We start from the raw sequence: 24,701 nt of genomic DNA, 5'->3' as shown, positions 1-24,701 counted from the left end.
GTCTTTACATAGCCTATCACTTTTTTTGTTTTTGTTTCAACCTGGAAATGGCGGCAGTGGCAGCCGGTCGGAAGACCGACCGCCGCAGCCACCGCCGCCGCACCGTCGCCGCTGCCGCCGCCGCTGCCACCGCCAGGAAGATCCGCCCAAGATAAGTCCCGTCCCGGGGGGGGGGGCGGGCCGTTCTGCCACCGATTTTGCCGAGATCCGTGGCGGAACTTTCGTACATCCCTATTTCCATCTGTGCTTTGCAGATTGTCCACCATCGTTCAGTCAATTGTCCTCTCATTGACAGAATTGGATTCCCCCCCCTTCAGAAAAGTACCCCCCAAACCTGACACAGTTTATGTAATTTTCATTGGCATGTAAATTTTGCATAACTTTTTTTAGCTTGGTGTACAATCAGTGAGCAGAGCACACACAAAAAGAATGCTACATAGCAGAGGCGGAAAAGAGATCAGAGATATCTAAAATGTTGTATGTGTTCCTAAAAATTTCTCTGACATCCCTCATGGGGAGAAGATGGCTTTTTAGATATCCCAGGTGGTCACTAGTGATGGCACGGATGCCTGACTGGGTCTGGGAGTCTGTTGGGCTCTTCCCTCCTGCACCCCCGGACCATGCCCACCGAGCCCCTGGCCTCTCTCACCCCTGCTCACACCCTCCTGGATGCTCCCCACACTTACCCAGACACATCTGCAAGCACCTGCCATTTTGACTGCTGGTGGCTCGCAAAGCCCCAATGAGAAAATGCATCTCCAAAAGAGAACTATTGTTGTTGTCCAGTCGTTCAGTCGTGTCCGACTCTTTGTGACCCCATGGACCATAGCACGCCAGGCCTTCCTGTCCTGTGCTCTCTCCCGGAGTGTGCTCAAGTCCATATTCATTGCATCGGTGATGCTATCTAGCCATCTCATCCTCTGCCGTCCCCTTCTCCTTTGGCCTTCAGTCTTTCCCAGCATCAGGGTCTTTTCCAGGGAGTTTTCTCTTCGCATTAGGTGGCCAAAATATTGGAGCTTCAGCTTCACTATCTGTCCTTCCAATGAGCACTCAGGGTTGATTTCCTTTAGGATGGACTGATTTGACCTCCTTGCAGTCCAGGGGACTCGTAAGAGTCTTCTCCAGCACCACAGTTCGAATGCATCAGTTCTTCAGCGCTCAGCCTTCCTTATAGTCCAGCTCTCACAGCCATACGTTACTACTGGGAAAACCATAGCTTTGATTAGACGGACCTTTGTTGGCAAGGTGATGTCTCTGCTTCCTACTATGCTGTCTAGGTTTGCCATAGCTTTCCTCCCAAGGAGAAAGAGTCTTTTAATTTCATGGCTACAGTCACCGTCTGCGGTGATCTTGGAGCCCAAGAAAATAAAATCTGTCACTGCTTCTATTTCTTCCCCTTCCATATGCCAGGAAGTGATGGGGCCAGATGCCATGATCTTCATTTTTTTAATGTGGAGTTTTAAACCAGCTTTCGCACTCTCCACTTTCACCGTCAACAAGAGGCTCTTTAGATTCTCTTCACTTTCTGCCATTAGGGTGGTATCGTCTGTGTATCTGAGGTTGTTGATAATTCTCCCAGCAATCTTAATTCCGACCTGTGATTCATCCAACCTGGCGTCTCTCATGATGTACTCTGCATATAAATTAAACAAGCAGGATGACAATATACAGCCTTGTCGTACTCCTTTCCCAGTTTTGAACCAATCGGTTGTTCCATGTCTGGTTCTTACTGTTGCTTCTTGACCCTTGTACAGGTTTCTCAGGAGACAGGTAAGGTGGTCTGGTACTCCCATCACTTTAAGAATTTGCCACAGTTTGTTGTGATCCACACAATCAAAGGCTTTAGCGTAGTCAATGAAGCAGAAATAGACGTTTTTCTGGAATTCTCTTGCTTTCTCCATGATCCAGCAAATGCCGGCGATTTGATCTCTAGTTCCTCTGCTTCTTCGAAACCCAGCTTGTACTTCTGGTAGTTCTCAGTTCACATACTGCTGAAGCCTAGCTTGTAGGATTTTGAGCATAACCTTGCTGGCATGTGAAAGGAGCGCAATTGTACAGTAGTTTGAACACTCTTGGGCATTGCCCTTCTTTGGAATTGGAATGTAAACTGACCTTTTCCAGTCTTGTGGCCATTGTTGAGTGTTCCACATTTGTTGGCATATTGAGTGCAGCACTTTAACAGCATCATCTTTTAGGATTTTAAATAGCTCAGCTGGAATACTGTCATCTCTGCTAGCTTTGATGTTAGCAATGCTTCCTAAGGCCCACTTGACTTCACTCTCTAGGATGTCCGGCTCAAGTAGGGATGTCAAAGAATTCCACCACGGAACTCGGTGAGGCAGAATGCCAATGCATTCGGCCCCCTGAAATCTGTGGCAGAATGGCCTGCCACCCCCCCGCCACCCCGCAGATCCCCCCAGGGGTGAGACTTACCTGGGGCAGATGTTCTGGGCGGTGGCGGCTCCAGTGGTGGCTTTGGCAGCCGCAGCTGTGGCGGCTGGTCTTCCGACTGGCTGCCGCCGCCGACATTTGCAGTCTTGTCGGGGTTTTTTTTTTTTTTTTTACAGAGACATGATTAGGGATGTACGAAAGTCACTTACCTTTTGTGGATTATGTTGATGGGGGGGGAGCTGTTCTGTCCCTCCCCCTGGAATCCTCACCGGGGGGGAGGCGCTCCGTTCCTCCCCCCCCGGAATCCTCCACGGCCGGCTGTGCTCCGCGGCAGCTCCGCGGAGCAGCCGGCCAGGCCCAGCCAGGCCAGAGCCGTCCGCAGCTGGATTTCCAGCTGTGGAGGACTCTGGGGGAAAAAAAACACCCATGTACGCAAATGGCGGCGGCTACAGCCGCCGCCATTTGCGTTCATTAGTTTGGGCTGTCTTAGTCTACGTAAATATTTATGTAGACTAAGATGGCCCAAACTAAGGAACGCAAATGGCGGCGGCCGTAACCACTGCCCATTGCATACACCTTTTTTTTTTTTACCCAGTCATTTTAGGCTACATAAAAACTTACGTAGCCTATCACGTCTCTCTCTAAAAAAAAAAAAAACCCTGCAAATGGCTGAAGACCAGCCGCCGGAGCCGCCGCCGGACCTGCTGTAGGGATGGGGGAGAATTTCTCCCCGTAACTTCGGGGGGCTGAGTGCCAATACATTCGGTCCTCCGAAGGTTGTTCGGGGAGAACTTCTCCGCCCCCCGCCCCCCGCCCCCCCCCGGGATGGGACTTACCTTTCACGAATGTCCCTCCCGGCGGCGGGTCCCGGCGGCGGTTCGGCAGGTCTTCGTCAGGGGCGGGGGCAGCAGCCGGTCTTTTGACCGGCTGCCGCCGCCGCCATTACAAGCAAAGTAAAAAACAACAACAACGCCCCTGTGATAGGCTACGTAACGATTAACGTAGTCTATCATGGCTAGATTTGCAAAGTCAGCCGTGATAGGCTACGTTAAGCCTCACGTAGCTTATCACGGGTGACTTAAAAAAAAAAAAAAGTGTGTACGGCTAATGGCGGCCCCCATAGGGAGCCGCCATTCGCGTACCTTATTTGGTCACTGTAGTCTACGTAAAGATTTACGTAGACTACGGCGAAAATAAGGACAACGCAAATAGCGTTGCCCTTATTTTCGCCGTAGTCTACGTAAATCTTTACGTAGACTAGACGTGCCAAAATAAGGAACGCGAATGGCGGCTCTCTATGGGGGCCGCCATTTGCGTATGCGCTTTTTTTTTTTTCAAAGTCACCCGTGATAGGCTACGTGACGATTAATGTAGCCTATCACAGCTGACTTTGCAGATCTAGCCGTGATAGGCTACGTTAATCGTTACGTAGCCTATCACAGGGGCGTTTTTTTTTTCTTTTGAAGTTCGCGGCCGGGGAGACGGGGCGCTTCTCCCCGGCCTGAATTTCAGCCGGGCGAAGCGGGAAGCCTCCCCCCCAGCCTGAATTTCAGCCGGGCGAGGAGGGAAGCCTCCCCCCCCGGCCTGAACTTCGGGGGGAGCAGCGAAGCACCTCCCCCCCACTGCGAAGCAAGCTGCGAGACCAGGTAAGTGACTTTCGTGCACCCCTAAGCTGCCGCCACCTGGAAGATCCGCCCCAGGTAAGTCTCATCCCGGGGGGGATCCGTGCGGGGGCGGGGGGGTGGCAGGCTGTTCTGCCACAGATTTCGGGGGGCCGAATGCACTGGCATTTGGCCTCGCCGTAATCCATGGTGGAATTCTCTGCCATCCCTAGATGTGATAGGCTACGTAAAGACTTACGTGGCCTATCACATCTGGGTTAAAAAAAAAAATGCGTACGCAAATGGCGGCGGCTATGGCCACCGCCATTTGCGTTCCTTATTTTTCACTGTCTTAGTCTACGTAAAAATTTACGTGGACTATTACAGTGAAAATAAAGGGGAACGTAAATAGTGTAGTGGGCGCTATTTGCGTCCCTTTTGGATTCGCTATTTTAGCCTACGTCAATATTTATGTAGGCTAAAACGGCGAATCAAAAAGGGGTGCAAACAGCGCCCACTACGCTATTTGCGTTCCCCTTTATTTTCACCATAATAGTCTACGTAAATATTTACGTAGATTAAGACGGCGAAAAATAAGGAACGCAAATGGCGGCGGCCGTAGCCGCCACCATTTTCGTACGCGTTTTGTTGTTGTTGTTTTTTTAACCAGAGCCCTCCGTGGCCAGAAATCCGGCTGTGGACGGCCCTGGCCTTGGCCTGGCCGGCTGCTCCATGGAGCTGCCACGGAACACAGCCGGCCATCGAGGATTCTGGGGGGGAGGAACAGATCACCTCCCCCTCCGTCAAGGATTCCAGGGGGAGGGATGGAATGCCTCCCCCCACACACCATGAACACAATCCGCGGAAAGGTAATCCCTAGGTAATTCGGAAAGGTAATTCGCACATCCCTAGGCTCAAGTTCAGTGACTGCACTATCATGGCTATCAGGGACATTAAGAACTTTCCTGTATAGTTCTTCTGTGTATTCTTTCCACCTCTTCTTAATCTCATCTGCTTCTGTTAGGTCCCTGCCTTCTTTGTCCGTTATCATGCCCGTCTTTGCACAAAATGTTCCCTTGATATCTCGGATTTTCTTGAAGAGATCTCTAGTCTTTCCCATTCTGTTGTTTTCCTCGATTTCTTTGCATTGTTCATTTAAGAAGGCCTTCTTGTCTCTCCTTGCTATTCTCTGGAACTCTGCATTCAGTTGGATATATCGTCCCCTTTCTCCCTTGTTTTTCGCTTCCCTTCTTTCCTCAGCTACTTGTAAAGCCTCATCAGACAGTAGGGATGTCAGAGAAGTCCGCGATGGATCTCTGTGAGGCCGAATGCCAGTGCATTCAGCCCCCCGAAATCCATCGCGGATTAAAGCCCCCACCCCTCCAACCCACGAAAGGCAGAATGCCAGACAGCCGTGATAGGCTAAGTAAGAATTTACGTAGCCTCTCACGGCTAACCTAAAAAAAACCCGGCAGCATACGCAAATGGCGGCAGCTATGGCGGCCGCCATTTGCGTTCCCTATTTTTCGCCGATTTATCTTACGTTAACATTTACCTAAGATAAATTACCTAAGATAACATTTACCTAAGATAACATTTACCTAAGATTTTTTTTTCATCGTTTTATCTTACGTAAATATTTACATAAGACAAATTGGTAAAAAATAGGGAACGCCATACCTGCCGCCATATGCCTACGCTGCATTTTTTTTTTAGGTTAGCCATGATAGGCTACATAAATTCCTACGTAGCCTATCACGGTCCAAGGACGGTAATGGCGGCGGCGGCGGCAGCCCTGCCGCGGCCAGCCAGGAGACCAGCCGCCGCCACTGAATCCGCCCCAGGTAAGTGCCGTCCTGGGGGGATTCCACGGGGTGGGGCAGGGGGCAGGAGGCCATTCCTCCTTGGATTCCAGGGGGGTACATTCTAAAGAATCCGGGCTCACTGGAATCAGTGGTGGAATTCTCCACCATCCCTAATTACTGCAAAAAGAAGAAAGGGAATGCAAATGGTGTAATGGCCGCCATTTGCGTTCCTTTTTGTTTTTTTTTTTTGCTATTTTAGCCTACGTAAATATTTACGTAGCCGATCACGGCTAAAATGGGAATGCAAATGGCGTAGGGGACGTCATTTGTGTGCCTGCTTTAGCCGTGATAGGCTATGTAAATATTTACGTAGCCTATCACGTGCTACCATAGGGACGCAAATGGCATCCCCTACTCAGGATGCCATTTGCGTCCACACCAGCCTGGCAGCAGCCAGAGCTGCCGTCACCACCACTGGAGCTGGAGGCACAGCTGGAGCCGCAGCCTGGTAGGCTCCGTTTCACAGGGCTTTTGCCGGGTGGAGGGATGGGGGGCTCCGTTCCGCCATGGATTCCAGGGTGTGTGCAATCTAAAGAATCCGGCCTCACTGGAATCCGTGGTGGAATTCTCCACCATCCCTAATTACTGCAAAAAGAAAAAAGGGAACGCAAATGGCGTAGTGGCCACCAGTTGCGTCCCCCCCCTTTTTTTTTTTTTGCTGTTTTAGCCTACATAAATATTTATGTAGCCTATCACGGCTAAAATGGGAATGCAAATGGCATAGGGGATGCCATTTGCATCCCTGCTTTAGCTGTGATAGGCTACGTAAATATTTACGTAGCCTATCATGGGCTACCATAGGGACGCAAATGGCATCCCCTACTCAGGACGCCATTTGCGTCCACACCAGCCAGGCAGCAGCCGGAGCCGCCGCCACCACCACCAGAGCCGGAGCCGCAGCTGGAGCCGCAGCCAGGTAGGCTCCGTTTCGCGGGGCTTTGGCGGGGTGGAGGGGCGGGTTGCTCCGTTCTGCCATGGATTCCGGGGGGCCGAATTCACTGGAATTCGGCCCCCCTGGGATCCATGGCAGAATTCTCTAACATCCCTACCCACTGATCAGCTTCATGGGATGACATGATCAGGTTCTAGTATTATAAGAGAGGGAGAAAATGTCACCCTATCCACATTCTCCACACCAGGCATAATTTTGTATGCCTCTATCATGTCTCCCCTTGCCCTCCTTTTTCCAAGCTAAACAAACCATGCCGCTCATGTGCAGATTTTTCCATCTCTGTCCATAAATATGAACCAGGAAGCCAGAAATGGATGGGTGCTTAAAGGGAACTAAAAGAATACCAATCAGTCTACTTCTTATTTTTTCTTGAAAAATGCAAGGGTGTGTGTGCCATTTTACAAGTTTGCCCCAGGCCTATTGAAATGGTGCTCAAGAACTGACTCTCTTGTTTCCGGCTTCCGCCACTTCCTACAAATTGGATAACTAGTGATGACCATGCTAACATGAGCAAGTCTCTCTGATTATAATTATACCCTTTATTTACCACCTTCCTCCAGTTTCCAGTGAAATATGTTTGATTAGGCCTTCTGACTATATATATATATATATATATATATATATATATATGTATATGTGTGTGTGTGTGTGTGTATATTGCAAAAGCAAGGGAAAAATGGTCTCTTTAACAAAGGAGGGAAGCAAAAGTCCGTGATCAGAAACAGATGCCTCTCTTACAGCCTACAATGATTTCACATGTTGCTTGGCATTTCCATAAAGTTAAATCATGTTGTAGCTGAAATCTTTAAACGGAAACTATTCCAGTGCATAATGCTTTCATCTTCTTGGTCTCTTTGAGTAATCAGTCTAGACGCACAGGGGAACCTTGCCAAAAGTTTCCCCCTGTTGCCTCGCCAGCCAGTAACTGTGCTTCATCAATGTCTGAAATAGGCATGGGTCTGAGGGCCAAATTAGATGAGATAGTAGAAGATCCAGTGTCTGGATCTCCACCTTCTCTCTTTTTCCTTTTAGGAGGGCCAGTGCAGCTGTATATGTATGCTGTGTGTGTGTGCACAAGCATGCCAGCTGGAGTATTAAAGGAGAGAGATTTAATACTTTTCCCTGTGCTAGTTTCCCATTCTGAATGCTTCCCCTTCTGGGAGTTGGATCCAGATTTAAGTTGGATCAACTGTGCTGGTGGAAGTGGACTTCCCCACCCCCTCTTTCCCACAGCAGCCCCTCCAGCCCCCTGAAAAGGCTACACAGAGAGCCAGGAGACCTAGATGACTGGAGGGAGGGTTCCCCCCCTCAAAAAAAAAAAAAATCAGATACAGGGACCTTTCATGAGCAGAGCTCTTCCTCTCATGCAAGGCACACCTTGGATCCAACCCAAGAATTGCCATTTTCCCTGCAGGGCTAAATGTACACTATCTTTAGAGTTTGTCTGTTTGCATTTCCCCCCAGAGGCTAAACAATGAAAACGCAGCTTTTGGGGGTAAAAAGCTTTTAAACTAAAAATCAAGTTCCCCGAGAGCTGCATTCCTGCTTGCGTTCCTGCTCAGGGTTGCGATCAGAACATGTTGCAAACAGGAACAAAATTCTTGTACTTCCCTGTGCAGGAGATCCGATCACAAATCCCCCACCATCTTGTGTAGCTGAGGCTTCATAAAGCCTAGCCACAGGGGCTGCCTTACTTACCATTAGAGTAGCAATGGGCTGGACCCCATTCCCCCCCCAGTCCAGCCCAATTTTCCCAGATATTTTCCACATGCATGGTGACATCCAGACCTAAAAACTTTGCTGTGGTCTTTGCTCTTGAAATGGAGACTTCCGAGCTGTAACTCCTACCCCTAATAACTAAGTCACAAATTGATAGGGGTGGTGGGTCACAGGAAGCCCCCCCCCCCCCATGGCATGAACATTGTGGTGTGGTCTTTGATCTTTAGGCCTTTGGGTGTGGCAAAGTTGCTATCCCTCAAGGCTGGGTCCTCATTTGTATTCAATTCAGACTAGACCTGGACAGATGTATGGTAGTTCACTGAGTAACAGAAGCAAGATTATTAGGTATTTGTTACATCTGTATCCTGCCCTCAGGGGGATATACACGATGCTTACACAGACTTAATCCTCGCTAAACAGTGAGGGAGGTGAGGTTGGGAGATGGTGACTGGCCCCTGTCATTCTCACTCATCGGTGCAGAAGCTCTTTCAGCCTGATGACCAACTTCCATTTTGGAGAAGCTTCCCGTGGCAGGTGGGACTGAAGGCAAAAGGGTAAGACTAAAATACCCCCAAATGCCAGCATACCTTATTTTAAAGTTCTTACTGCCAGGAACAAAGCCTTCAGACAGGCATTTCAACCTTCCAGAATGAGGAAAAAACTGTTCAAAAGCTAGGAAAGCATCAAACGGTCAGCCGTTGGGGAAAATTTGCATTATGTTGTATTTTATTCTTTTAAATATTTGCATTCCATATTTTGGATGTGGATTTGTGCTGCAGTGCTCTTGCAGGTCCCGGCCCCAGGGAAGGTACTATTTTAGAATAGTGATACAGGAAGAAAACAAACCAACCATTACCAAATAGAAAACTTCCCCCTCCAGCTCCATTTCTTACCCAAGAAAAGCCATAAGCAAATCAGCACACTGATAGGTACTTTTAGCCTGTGCATATGAATGTATGCTTCCAAGCATCTTTAAAGGCAAAAGTCAGATGCCTTAAGGGTCTCTTAGTCAGAATTACTGTTTATTGCGGACTGAAAACAGAATTACTTCAGTTTTAACAACAGCCATTTCTAGCTTTCTTTTTTTCCCAGCTGGCATCTTTTCTTTCCATCCAGCCAGCTTGCAAAAGCCGATCTGTAGGACAGCTTCCTGTGTTTGTAGTAATATCTGTTTATTGCTTGCTCAAGGCAAAGGACCCAGTGATCTCTTCCTTGCTAATTCAGACACGGAGACCTCGGCCATCTGTTGGATCTGGGCCAAGGTAGCAATTGCACAGTCCAACATCTCAGTAGAACAGGAGCCAGCAATTCTCATCATCTGTCCAATATTGGGCAGAGGGGAAAATAGGTGTACTGTGTCAAGTGAACAAGGAATTTGTGGTTGGCTAGTGAGCAAGGAGGAAACATGGCAAATTCTTCTGTGGGGTCTGAGGGCAGGCTCTCACAAAGAACCTTTTGGAGTATTTGACTTAGGGATAGCCCCCAAATCCACAAGTTTTCAGCGGCCCAAAATGAATATGTTGAGGGGTCTACACATAGAATCATAGAATAGTAGGGTTGGAAGACATGCTCCTAGACATGCTCATGTCTAGGACTTGGCACATACTGATGATGTCATGGGTGTTCTCCAGCAGTGCCAAGATGCTCTCGAGCAGGCCGAAGCCTGAATGATAGGAACATGGTCCTCTCTGCTGCCTCATCCTGTCCCAGATGACTTTGCAGCCTGCTCTAAGGCCTGGGAAGTCACAGGGCATGTCTAGGCCCATGGCATCATGGGAAACATAACTCTTATGTGTCAAGAGGGCCTTGGAGTGGCTGCAGGGATAAAGGCCTCCCAATATCTCCTGTTGTTAGGGTGGCCACCTTTGCATAGCCTACAAAGAGGAAATGCCTCCTGGGAAAAGAGGTCACCAATTTGCATAACATTTGCATATGCTAATGTATATGTGCATATGCATATTTAGAAAGACTAACTAGAATTTAAATAGAAATGCATTGTGTCTCACCAGAGGGGGGAAGGCCGACCAGTTGACTGTGACTTGCTCAGTCTGCTGTCCAGACACTAACCATTGATGGGCAACATCAAGGCTCCTGCTCTCCATGCTGATAGTTCTCTACCTTTAAACTGGACAACCCTTCAAATAGAGGACACCTTCAAGCTAGAGGCCTGTCCCCTGGTAGTTCTTCAAATGGAGGACTTCTTCTCTGTAAAGTAGGACAGTTGGCCACCCTATGCACTGTTACTGCATAGAAATCCTAACATGATAAAGATTGGCATTAAGAAAAAGAAGCTCAGGGGGTGGTCCTGATCCCTCCTGTTCAAGCCATGGCTTCTTCTTCAGCCCAGGTTGCTAAAAGCCAGGCATGCCTGGGTCATACAACAATATGGAAAAAGTGGACTGGAATGGCGTGCTGGCAACATAATCAATGAGCTGGAAGAGATGTGTAATTAATTCAGGCTGCACACTGGGATCTAAATTAATAACAAATCAGAAGGGTGCTTAAAAAAAATAATTTCGGATGACAACCAGCAGTTTCCACCCACCCCTGATTCACTTCAGCATATACATTTCCGAACATCCCCCTCACAGTCTGTGATGCTATAACGGTATGTGATGTTGTAACAGTGTTTTGTTCTAAAACTTTGTGCGTCCCATATAATCAAAGTTTGAGAAAAACAGAGCTGATAGCAAGTGGAACTCACTAAGGCTGCAATCTGATATCCACTTACCTGGGTGTAAGCCCCACTGACCTCCTTGGGGCTTCTGATTATATGTGTATAGGATTGCACTGTGAATCAGGATACTAAGGGGGGCTGGGTAAATATTCTATGCAAATGATTGGTGACTTCTTTTTTTAAGAGAAAAGCTGGTTTGGGTGGAGATGATTTTGAGCAGAGATGTCATATAGAGGTGTGGGGCTGCTTCAGCCCCTCCTTGCCCTCTCTTCCTCTGATCCACAGAGCCCTCCCTACCAGCTTCTCTACCACCATAGCTTCCAAACAATGTTCATGTTCATCCAGATTCCCCAAGAATCAGCTTGACTTCAATGTTTGTGACCATATATGATCACTGTTCAATTTGTGTGAACAGGAAAATTGCACAAATCAGATGCGATCGAATGGGGAAATTGTGCAATTTTTAAAGTATTTTTCCAAGCTGCACAGCCTCCCCTGCCCCACACTCATAGAATAAAGGGTGAAATTGTGCTTCTTCTTTTTTTAAGTGCAATTTTGAACTGCTGTTTCTCTGAAACGTGCATAATTGTCGAGCATGTTCAAGAATTTACAAACATTTTCAGAAAACACATTCTCCTGCTCATGCTTGTATTTGGGGTTTCAAACAGGGTGCACTTGACTGTTTTGCGAGTGACAACAAAATCCTCATACATCTCTACACTAGGCTAGCCTCTTATGCATCACCCACAAAGAGGAAATGCATCACCAGAAAAGAGGGCACAAGAAGGCAAGATTGCATAAAATGTGTATATCCTAATTTATATGTATTGGTGCAAATTTATAGGCATAACAGCTATTGCACTGGGGTGATCTAAGTTGTAGTTCAAAACATTTGGCGGGCACCAAAAGTCACCATCTTTTACACAAGACGGGGCTCTATATATTTGTATATTTTTTATACTATTTATAGTATATTTTGTATACTATTGCACAGAACAATGGCCGTAAGGGGCGATTTCCACGACATCAGAAGCCTTTAATGTTGTGGAAATGGCCCTTTACGGTCACCGTTGTGCACAACTGTAAATATACAAAAATATAGAGCCCCATCTTGTGTAAAAGATGGTGTCTCGCATGGAGGAATGGGCAGCTGTGGCACACTCCCAGACAGCTCCCCAAGGCATCCAGGGGCCCGCACAGGCAGCAATGGCTTGAGCGCACGCTAGGCACGGATGCCGGTGAGTCCTTCCATCCCTATCTGGATGTGGAGTCCAAGTGTTAACTATGGGGAGGGGGGCGACTTCAAGATAAGGACGCCACACCATGTGGCAAAAGCAGCTCCTGAAAGCATGCTCTGTTTTCCTTCATTAGGGTCCTTTATCAGACTTCGACTGGAGAGCCCTCCAAACAGAGGACCCCTTCCAATAAAGGAATGTCCTCTGTAAAGTAGGACACATGGCCTCCCCAGTAAACACAGATTTGGAACCTCATGTCTTCTGGAGGCTCATATAGTTTGAAGGAGGAAACTTGGAGTGGAGGACCTTGACAATTGAGCTCAACTAATGGGAGTGCTTATACGAAGAGAGGAGTGGTGGCATGGGGTTGCAATGACTCTGATTTCAAGCCCTGTTGAATTTGAGATACATCAGGCCAACTTATCCCCCACCCCTACACACACACACACACACACACACACACAGTAAATTAATAAATCTGAGCCGAAGCAGAAAGATGTCAACATGCTGCCTGGCATAGCAGTGTGCCGTGCCAATGCCTAGGGGGTTTCATGTAATAGTGCCACAGAACGACTGAGAATATCACTAGCAGCTCCTGTTTATGCTTTGAAAATGATACCGGCAAGGGAGCCAGCTGAAAGGACGCCACTCCGTCTGGCAAAAGCAGCGCCTGACATTTTGGAATATGCAGATCAGGCATGGCGTGGCAGGGGTTCTTTACTCCTCGTTCTAACTGGCTGTGTTCTACCCCGCCATCGCAATGGCGCCGGTCCAAATTTCATGCACGTCAAAGGTTGGCTGTTTTAATCTGCACCTTTCAGAAACAGCAGAGGAATCCATATGTACTTTCTGACATTCCAAAGGTTCCCTCCCGCTCCTGTCCTGTGTGATTCCTGTTGCCGCCCCCACATGCCCTGAAATATCACCCCTTTGCAAGAACTGTAGAAGCAGATGAAGCAAAACATCCCCCTAGCATGCACAGGATGGGGGACGGGTTCCACAGCCTGGGCTCAGAAGGAGCCGAACAGTTTCTTGACGTGCGTGAGATAAGCCTGCCGCTCACTCATGATGCTTTTAATACCCCTTTCTTGGCAGATGACCTTTTACAAGGACGACATTGCAAAAACACACATATAGAATCATACAATCATAGAATAGTAGGGTTGGGAGGTGCCTACAAGACCATCGAGTCCAACCCCCTGCTCAAGGCAGGAATCCAAGAGCATCCCTGACAGAAGGCTGTCCAGCCTCGTCTTAATGCCTCCAGTGTGGGACAGCCCACCACCTCCCTAGGGAATTGGTTCCATTGTCGTATTGCTCTAACAGGCAGGAAGTTTCTCCTGATGTTCAGCTGGAATCTGGCTTCCTGTCACTGGAGCCCATGATTCCATGTCCTGCAATCTGGGATGATCGAGAAGAGATCCTGGCCTTCCTCTCTGGGACAACCTTTCAAGGACTTGAAGAGTGCTATCATATCTCCCCTCAGTCTTCTCTTCTCAAGGCTAAACATGCCCAGTTCTTTCAGTCTCTCTTCATAGGGCTTTGTTTCCAGTCCCCTGATCATCTTTGTTGCCCTCCTCTGAACCCTCTCCAGTTTGTCTGCATCCTTCTTAAAGTGTGGCGCCCAGAACTGAACATAGTACTCCAGATGAGGCCTAACCAGTGCTGAGTAGAGGGGAACTAGAACTTCCTGGGATTTGGAAGTGATGCTTCTATTAATGCAGCCCAAAAGAGCATTGGCCTTTTTTGCAGCCACATCACATAGTTGGCTCATATTCAGCTTGTGATAGACAACAATTCCAAGATGGTTCTCACTTGTAGTGTTGTTGAGCCAAGTATCCCCCATCTTGTAACTGTGCATTTGGTTTCTTTTTCCTAGGTGCAGAACTTGGCATTTATCCCTATTAAATGTCATTCTGTTGTTTTCTGCCCAGCACTCCAGTCTATCAAGATCACTTTGAATTTTGTTTCTGTCTTCCAAAGTATTAGCTATCCCGCCCAATTTTGTGTCATTTGCAAATACAAATGTTGAAGAGCACCGGGCCCAGGACTGAGCCCTGCGGTACCCCACTCTTTACCTCTCCCCAGTTTGAGAAGGTCCCATTGATAAGCACTCTTTGAGTCCGATTCTGTAGCCAACAGTGGATCCACCGGATTGTTGTTTCATCTAGCCCACTTTGAGCTAGTTTGCTCATCAGGAGAACATGGGACACTTTGTCGAAAGCTTTGCTGAAGTCGAGGTATATGATGTCTACAGCATTCCCACAGTCCACAAGGGAGGTTACTAGGGATGTATGAAAGTCACTTACCTTTTTGAAGGGTGACATTCGTGGTGGGGGGGAGGCACTCCATCCCTCCCCCCCGAATCCTGGCCGGCTGCCAGGGATTCTGCGGAGCCGCTGGCCGGCTCCGCCAGTGGCCGGACATCCGGCCGCTGGCTAGCAGGGACACAAATGGTGGCAGCTGTAGCCGCCGCCGTTTGCGTCCCTGCATTCAGCCGTGATAGGCTACATAAATGTTTACGTAGCCTATCACGGCTGATTTAAAAGAAAAAAAAAATACTGTCTCAATGAACCCATGTATTTGGTTATGTTGAGGGAATAAAGATACAAATGATCTGAAAACTGGGACAAACAGTGCATGTATTTGGCTACGTACAAAATTCAGAAATTAAAACCAGTAGAAAAATGGAGAATTCTTAATGCATCCGTCTACACTATTTGTGTTCCCCTTATTTTCGCCATCTTAGTCTACGTAAATGTTTACGTAGACTAAGACGTGCCAAAATAACGAACGCAAATGGCGGCGCCCATGGGCGCTGCCATTTGCATACGCGCGTTTTTTTCCTTTTAAATCAGCCATGATAGGCTACGTAAACATTTACGTAGCCTATCATGGTGTTTTTTAAAAATCTAGCCATGATAGGCTACATAAAACTTTATGTAGGCTATCACTTTTTTTTTTTTTTAACTGGAAATGGCGGCGGCGGCAGCCGGTCAGAAGACCGGTTGCTGCCGCTGCCGCCGAACCGCCGCCGGAGCTGCCACCGAAGCCGCTGCCACCAGGAAGATCCGCCCAAGGTAAGTCCCATCCCGGGGGTGGGGTTGGGGGGGCAGACCGTTCCACCACCGATTTCGGGGGGCCGAATGTGCTGGCAATCGGCCTCCCCGAGATCCGTGGCGGAATTCTCTGACATCCCTAGAGGTTACTTGATCAAAATATGAGATCAGATTCATCTGGCAGGACTTGTTCTTGACAAATCCATGTTGGCTTTGAGTAATCACTGCATTATTTTCAAGGTGCTTCCAGATGGATTGCTTTATCATCTGCTCCAGAATTTTCCCAGGGATTGATGTCAGACTGGTCTGTAGTTCCCAGGTTCCTCCTTTTTACCCTTTTTGAAGATAGGGACAACATTAGCCCTCCTCCAGTCATCTGGCAATTCCCCCGTCCTCCATGATTTCTCAAAGAGAATAGACAGCGGTTCTGAGAGTTCTTCTGCCAGTTCCTTTATTACTCTAGGGTGCAGTTCATCTGGCCTTGGAGATGTGAACTCATTCAAAGTAATTAGGTGTTCCTTGACCATATGCCTATCGATCTCAAGCTGCAATCATGCCCCTTCAGCCTGTATTTTGCCTTTGCCAGGGGGGCCATAGACCCTCTTTTGGGAGAAGACTGAGCCAAAGTAGGAATTGAGCACCTCTGCCTTTTCTTTGTCATCTGTTATCATTTTGCCATCCTTATTTAATAGCTGAACCACCATTTCTTTCCTCTGTCTTTTACTATGCACGTAGCTGAAGAAAGCCTTTTTGTTGCTTTTAGCCTCCCTCACTAACCTCAGCTCGTTCTCAGCTTTAGCCTTCCTGATGCCATCTCTGCAATTCTGTGCTACCTGCCTGTACTACATAAGAAGTGCCATGGTGGATCAGACATTTGTCACACAGGATGGGCCTTGGGATGCTGGAGAATTCCACTGCGGACTCAAATGAGGCCAGATTCCAAAGAATCTGACTTCCAGAGACCGCGATGGGGTGGCTGCACTTACCTCCAGGTCCAGAGAAGTTCCTGCAGGGTGGCTCTCGGGCTCCCTATAGGACACAATATGCTAATGGCAGCTGCCATTAGCTTATCACAGGGAAGTTACAGCTGTAAATGGCGTATTGTATGTCATTTGAGGCTGTAAAGCTCTTACTTTGACTTAATAAACACAGTCATAAACAGCTGCAATTTAGGTCAAAGCCAGTGCTTTACGGCCGCAAATGGCGTGCAATGTGCCATTTATGGCTGTATTTTCCCCGCAATAGGCTAATGGCAGCCGCCATTTGCGTATTGCATCTCATAGGGAGCCTGAGAGCCGCTCTGCCAACTCCGGCAGATGCAGCTGGGCTCTGAAGGATTCCACAGGGCCCTGAGTGGCCTGAATTGCCCCTCCACAGACCCCCCGCCGGACCAGACAGTGGGTGGGTTCATACATCCCTTGTTGGGCCAAGTGACAAATGAGCCTTGGCATTTGTATCACACATGGATGAAGAACCCCAGGCCCAGGGGGCAAATCCTGGCACAGATGGGGGTCTTCCTCTGGTCCCACCCCTTTTCCCCAGACCACAAGCCATTTGGTGGTTTCCTGACTTTTCTGCAGTCCCCACCACAAATTCTAAAAGGTGGAAATGCTTTCTCCTAAGGCATGGTTACTACCAGTCAGAGCTTTAAGCTAAATTATGCTGGTATTTTGGCCCCACCCTTTTTGCCACTGGACCCACCCACAACTTGAATGTGGCCTCTGAGGTAGGGATGGCGGAGAATTCCACCACAGTCTCCAGTGAGGCTGGATTCTAAAGAATCCGCCCCCCCCCCCGGAGTCTGTGGCAGAACAGACCACTCACCTCCGCCACCCCGTGAAGTTTGTGCCGGCCGGATCCTACCTGCTGCCAGCTGGGTCTGGGTCCATCCACTCACTCTGTGGCTGTCCACTGCTGGTCTGTGGAAGCAAATGGCGTCCGGCATAGTGGACACCATTTGCGTCCCTGCTCTTTGCCGTGATAGGCTACATAAATCTTTACTTAGCCAATCATGGCAAAGAGCAGGGACGCAAATGGCGTCCGCTATGCTGGACACCATTTGCGTCCGCAGACCAGGAGCGGACGGAAGTCTGGCAGCAGACAGACCTGGCCGGCGGCTCCGCAGACTTGCCACAGAGTGGAGCCAGCTGGGGAGGATTCTGGGGGGAGGAACGGTTCGCCTCCCCACCCACGCGGACCCCCCAGCGGACTCGGGTGAGTGGGGTTTGTACACCCCTACTCTGAGGGCTTCTCTGAAATGGAATTCAGCCCTCTGGCTGAAAGTCATTCTGCACCTCTCACGTAGCAACAAGTCCATACACTTGACAGCAGTTCCGAGAACACTTGCAGAAAACCTAAAAATATAATAGAACATAACTAAAACAACAACAACAAAAACATTATACCACCCTACTATAAAATAGCAGTATAAAAACAGCAGGGTTTTGTTTCAATAAAGATTAAAAAGACTGGGAGGAAAGTTATTTATTTATTTATTTAATTTCTATACCGCCCAATAGCCAAAGCTCTCTGAGTTATTTGCCTTGCATTGAAGTCACATCAAGATAGCACAGGTGATCTCCCCTGGGGAGAGCGTCCCACAATCTGGGTCCCAACACCAAGTAGGCCCTTTCCCTTGGAGCCCTTTGCTGCACTCCAGATGGCAGAGGTAACTGCTGAAGGGTCTCTACTAAGGATCTTAGTGCATGGGGAGGCACATATGGACTATGGAGACAAGTGGACCTTTGGCTATTTGCCTCTGGTGCCTAGGATTCCTAAGAGTGGGTGCCAGGCTGCACATTGCCTTATGGAGTGTCTTTGAAAGCTGGAGCACCCAGGATCTCTTCTCGATCATCCCAGAGTGCAGGGCATCTTAGGACTTAGCCTTAACCCCTTAGGACAATGCAACTGGGAAAGCCTTTGAGGAGGAAGCATAATTCCTGATGGTTTTCCTGATGTTCGCCCAGAATCTGGCTTCCTGTCACTTGAGCCCATGATTCCGTGTCCTGTGTGCACTCCGGGATGATCGAGAAGAGATCCTGGCCTACCTCTCTGTGACAAGTACTTGAAAGGCTGTCACAGAGAGGAAGGCCAGCATCTCTTCTCCATCATCCCAGAGTGCAGGACACAGAATCATGTGCTCAAGTAACAGGAAGCCAGATTCCGGGCGAACATCAGGAAAAAATTCCTGACTGTCAGAGCAATACAGCAATGGAACCCATGACCTAGGGAGGTGGTGGGCTCTCCCACACTGGAGGCATTCAAGATGAGGCTGGACAGCCAACTGTCAGGGATGCTCTGACTTGGATTCCTGCCTTGAGCAGGGGGTTGGACTCGATGGTCTTGTAGGCCCCTTCCAACCCTACTATTCTATGATTCTATGATTCTACCAAGAAGGCCTGATCTTTGGTCACCCCTTGACTATCCTCAGTGCATAGGGGCATCTGAAGAAGGACCTCTTGTAGTGACAAATTCACCCAGGAACAGGTACTCCTCGAGATTCCATGGTACCAACCAGCACCCTATGCAGCTGTTGAAGGCACATGGACTCTTCTAGAATGAAGGAAGAAATTGCACCCCCAGTGCTAGGACGTCCTTTGCTATTGCAAAGCTTCGGGAGATGTGTAGACTGTCTTGGCGTTCCAACTCATGGGGCAGCATTTCAGGGCCATACACTATTGAACAGACTCCGGACTGATTTTGGGGGTGGCCAGGTTGCCTCAGGAGAGTTTTGTTGTTGTTGCAAGAATGAGACCTTCTTACAATTCAGTCCTTTCGCCCTGTTCAGCTTTAATTAGTAAGAGGCACTGACAGATGAGACCCCAAATGCCAGCAGGGGAGTGGAAAGCAATCACACAACTCATTAGAAGCCGAGATCAGTCATTAGGAGAGTCTCATCAGGTGGAACCCAAGTGCTGAGCGAAGAAAGGCAGATGGGATTAGTTCCCACTGAGCTAGCATGTTGGGACCTGCCAGCAAATTTTACTGGCTGGAGACAGAATAGTGTGTGTCTTTTTTCTCCCCTTGCCCCACAGTGAAGTTGAAGGTGGTTTGAAAGAGGGATCATTCTGCTCCCAGCATGTACAGTTTTCTCACTTTTGCCTTTGGTAAATAGGTTTTGCAGGTTTGTTTTTTAATGGTAAAACCTGACAAACCTGTTTAATCAGTGGCAACAATGGGGGAAAAAAGAAGTGAGTGTGTGTAACAGGTTATGTGATAATCAGGATGCAATCCTATCGAGATAGTTAGCAGCCTCCAAAGTCAGACGCTGCTGAATACCCAATGCAGGGCAGCCATAGCATGGAAGTGAAAGGAGGCTACACGGTGCATAGGAAGCTGTGCAAAGCGACTTCCATGGTCTCCTCCCTTCCCCACTCTGGGACTGCCCCCTTTTCGCCATCTCTGTGCTCTGTTTCCGAGCATGGAAATGTCGCCAGCACAAAGAGAACTGCACCGGCTATGAAGGGGAGGGGGCAGGGAGCATGGTTTCTAGGAACCGTGTTTGGAGCCCTGGCTCCAACCTCGGTTCCCAGAAACCAAAAAAACCCTATGGCCCTCTAGACAGTGTTTAGTGGCCATAGGATTGCTCCTTTCATCACCTTTCCCATCATTGTACTATGATCATGATAATCTAGATATCAGTGGTATGGTTTATTTATGACAACTTTTTTTCCCCATTCCCAAGCAAACAAAGCAAGTAACTATTCTTCACATGCCACTGTTGGCTCATTGATCATTTTGGAAAGACAATCTTATTTCATGTACAGCATTGTCTGAATTGTTTGTTTTGATTTACTCTTGACTGCCTCCCTCCCTTAATTTTCCCTCTGTGTTGGAACTATTCTCCCAATTTTGTTGTTTTCTGTTTAACTGTAAATTGCATTAATTGGGAAAACACTCAATTAAAACAAGAAAAAAAATAATGCTATGGGTTCTCTCTCTCTCTCTCTCTCTCTCTCTTTCTCTTTTCAGCTGAGAAAGTCTGCAGAAAATCTTACCCTAGTATCAAAGTTCCTTAGAATTCTTTCCAGGCTTAACTAATCAATTTCTTTATTTTTTCTTTCTTTTAAAGATGCTATTGAAGATGTGTGTTTTGCTCTAAAACCAACAGAAGATGAGCCTTAGCCCTAATACTGGTTACTCATGGCTGCTGTTCACAGAAAGAAATGCATTCTGCATGTGCTCAGAGGGATGATATAGTTACCAGGATGGGAATTCTTCATCCAGCTTTGCAGCCATTCATTTTGGTTATCCCCTGTGACCTTCCCCTAAGTTAATATGCTTATGCTTGGAATGCAGAGGGGATGGGGAAAAGGCTGTCAGGGGTTGAACTTGGGGCTGATCTGAATGTTCCGTACCCCCCCCCCCCAAGCACACGCACAATTTCTCCATGTTTGGGGACAGGGGATTCATGGGGCTCCTGTGTCTTTAATAGCTGCATCTCAGGCAGAAATTCAATAGGTGCTTTAAGTTTGGGTGTTGCTACTGAAAAATGGCCAATGTGATGTAAAATATTGATGAACACTTCGAGAGCAACAAAGAGACTTGAGGCACATAAAAGACTAATAAACAACGTTCATTATGGCATGAGCTTTTGTTGATGAGTATCCCCATCATCACTCCCATGCCAGAGGAGTAGCTTTACAGAATGTTTCAACATCCTACATTTTACTTTCTTTTATATTTGAAATTCAACTTTACAAGGAAAAGACTTCAGAGAGTAAATGGCAGGTTTATTCACCCTGGACCCTTTCCCCCCCCTTCTAGCCAATGGACACTACAATTCCCGAAGCCAGTCACTGAGATCCACAGATAACCGGAAGCGGGATGATATGGATGAGCTACAACAGTACGGGTACCCTGCACCTCAAATAGGTATACAACCTAAATGTCTGATCACAGGAAATGTCAAGAGACCCTCTGCTGATGTCTTGTCCTCAGGCCAGGAAAAAAGAAAGAACCACATTAATTCAGTGTGTGTGTGTGTGTGTGTGTGTGTGTATGATAAAAGTGGCTAGGATTGACTGCTTCACTTATGAGGGTAGCAGATTGCCAGGGACCTTCCAATAAATTAGAGACCCAATAAAACAGGGCACTCACAGTCTAAGCCAGTATAGTTAAACAACTCGCATGTAAGCTAGGAAGCAGATATGGGTACAATAGCCCAAGATACCTCAGTTATGAAAACCATATGAAAATGGGATTTCTTAAATACTTGATATTAAAAACTCAGGATATGAAGTTCACCACACAAAGAGCAGCCAGCCCAGGGGTTGGATGGAAGGGTGTGGAAGCACCAGCCTTCTTTGACACACTTAAATTGGCCCTTTGGGGAGTGCCAGTAGCAGCCAGGAATGCATATCCAATACTTTCGTGCTGTTACTTCATTTAATCATTGCATTATTTATAAAGCTAGTAAACCTGCTTTGGTCTTGGATGTCTGTATGAAGGAAATGCTGACTCCAAATGAGGATATAAGGAAATCCCTTATTCTGAGTGATCTGTGGTCTGCCCAGCAAACCTGGCAGCAAACCTGGCTTTATAACCGAATGTACTCTTGACAGGGTACCTTCAGCCATTCCTGGCTGTCCCATGAGGATACGTACATGTGACGGGTGTTTCCAAACACGCATTTAACTCGTTCCTACCTTACAGTATTAGTGCGACACTTTTCAGGATGTACACCTGAGTTAAAAAGAAATAAAATTAAAATCAAAAAAGCATGCTGCACAGAGCAGCCATGGGGGTGTGGCCGCAAAAGAAAGATGGGTCTGCAGTAAGAGTGGCCGAGTTCTCAGTCTGAAAAAGAAAGGGTGCTGAATCTGAAAAAGCATCAGGCTCCACAAAGAGACCCCTTAAACATTAAAAAAAAAAAGCCTTGATGGTGGAAGGGGGGTGATCCTGTTTATTCTGGCTGGCTAGGGGGGCCTTTCATCTCCTGGCGAATCACAATACATGGAGCACACTGATTTCTCTGTCAGTGTGCTCAAGATCCCACAGGAGCTAACTCACAGGGTGGAAGCCAAAAGCCCCCTTCTCATGGCTAATACGTCAGGGGATGTGAGCCTTCAGTCCAATATGGCTCCTTAAGCTCCCCCCGCCCCGGTTCCATTAGTTCCTGAGCCCTTTATCTGCTACTGGGCACTGTGGAGCTTCTCCACTGTGCCTTGTCAAGGAGGAGAAAGGCCTGCCGCTAGAATGAATTAATCTTAAAAGTGCCGACATTTGAGAGGAGCATATGCAATATATGCAGATTTCCTACAGCAGTCGCGCATGGTGAAATGAGACCTACGCAAAATGCACCTTCTAGAGTCACTGCCGGTCTGCGCAGACAGCATGAGACAGCTTTGTATGTTCTGAACCCTGACAGGTGATCCGGCTGCGGAAGAGTGGTCCCCCTGGAGCGTGTGCTCGACCACCTGCGGGGAGGGATGGCAGACCAGGACAAGATTCTGTGTATCGTATTCCTACAGCACCCAATGCAGTGGACCTCTCCGGGAGCAGCGGCAATGCAACAATTCTGCTGTCTGTCCAGGTGCTGACCTCCCCCTCAGTTTTCCCTACTCCCAAATAACAGGGCAGCTGTACGCACACACACAGGTGAACCACCTTCTGCAACAAAGAATTCTGTCACCTGTATACCAGAGGTCATAGAATCATAGAATAGTAGGGTTGGAAGGGGGCTACAAGGCCATCGAGTCCAACCCCCTGCTCAGTGGGCAACTTCAGGAGGTCCAGGGGGCATTTTTGACTTCCCCTCTGTGGGCCGCAACCCCCCTCCCCAGCTCCCCAGGGCCAGGGGGAAAAGGCATATGAAGCACTAATGGAGCACCAACCAGAAGGGTCAACGTTGGCTTGTTTCCAAGCTAATGTTGACCCTTTCAGTGCTCTGTAGTAGCTACAGAGCACCAGAAGGGACAAAAAGGGTTCAAAATTGCTGTTCCTGATGCCATATTTTTTAAAAAATTATTTTATTTTACAATTTTGGGGGGTGGCAGAGGCCACAGGGGGCATTGGGGCACATGTTACCCACCCCTGCTGTGTGCATTATGCTCCTGAAGAGTGCAATCCTCTGGCTGGCTGGGGAATGCTGGAAGTTGTAGGACTTATTTATTTATTTATTGCATTTATACCCTGCCTTTTTTCCTCTTGCAAGGAACGCAAGGCGGCTTACAGTATCCTCCTCCTCTCCATTTTATTCTCACAACAACAACCCTGTGAGGTGGGTTGGGCTGAGAGTCTGTGACTGGCCCAAAGTCACCCAATGAGCTTCCACGGCCAAGTGGGGACTAGAACCCGGATCTCCCGGCTCCCAGTCCACTACACTACACTATTTGCTTCTGTTTCTGGAGTGGCTTGAGGTTACACTATGCACTGACCCCACCCCACCCCTTCTGAGGCAAATTGCATTTAGCCACCTCCTGGCTTCTGAGATTTCACCCACAAGCACAACTTTTCAGATATAAGAGAAAGAAACTTGGTTTGCCTCTTGCAAAATCTTCACAAACCCATTCACACACCTAGGCAAGAAAATTTTTTGCCCTCCAGGTATGCTCTTACAAAACTAAATAAAAATAATAATTTTAAAAAAGCAAGTAAACAAGGCTTTTGAGGTAGGGGTGCTTGAAAAATTCTATCTTTGTGAATTTCCATTTTAAAATTACCTTCTTCTCACCTTTGGGACATATGTGCAGATGGAAACTTGGCTTGCAGTCCTATGCATACCTACTTGGGAGTAAGCCCTATTGAACTCAATGGGACTTACTTCTGCGTATATATTATAGGGTTGTGCAGTTAGCTATGCACCAGATTTTGGACTTCTCCAAATGTTCACATGTCCAAATGTTCTCCAAATGTTCACATTTGGAGTTGCCTGCTGTGATGGATCATGTCTTAAACCTGAGAGGTGAGATTTCAGTGACTGGAGCTTCCAGTTAAATGGATTCTATAGATCCTGCTTTAGATCTATAGATCATGTGAAGCCCTGGATGTTTTGAGAGAGAATTTATTTCCACCTTGCAAGGAGGGAGAGCCTTAAGATTCACACACACACAAATGGCCTTATAACTATTGTATCTGCTGATGGTTTATATTTTATATGGTTATATACTTTATATTGTACTGCTTTTGTGTTTTAATTGCTGTTGCTAATTGTCAGCTACCCTGTGAAACTGTGGATACCCTAAAAGGCAGGTTTTAAAAT

General features: G+C 47.7%; 1 protein-coding gene across 1 annotated transcript in view; it reads left to right on the top strand.

The window, feature by feature from the left end:
- Nucleotides 1-24,701, top strand: part of ADGRB1 (adhesion G protein-coupled receptor B1) — a 365,002-nt gene that overhangs the window by 92,343 nt on the left and 247,958 nt on the right. The window contains exons 3-4 of the mRNA XM_084847946.1: nucleotides 21,266-21,373; nucleotides 22,869-23,033. Coding sequence (XP_084704072.1) covers nucleotides 21,266-21,373; nucleotides 22,869-23,033 — 273 coding nt within the window. The remainder of the gene's footprint in view (nucleotides 1-21,265; nucleotides 21,374-22,868; nucleotides 23,034-24,701) is intronic.

This window comes from Heloderma suspectum, chromosome 4 (genome assembly GCF_057233095.1).
Source record: "Heloderma suspectum isolate Gila_16-S chromosome 4, 16-S_ref, whole genome shotgun sequence".
Classification (NCBI taxonomy): domain Eukaryota; kingdom Metazoa; phylum Chordata; class Lepidosauria; order Squamata; family Helodermatidae; genus Heloderma; species Heloderma suspectum.
Note: the sequence above shows the minus strand (reverse complement) of the source record. Positions and strands in the feature narration are given on the sequence as shown.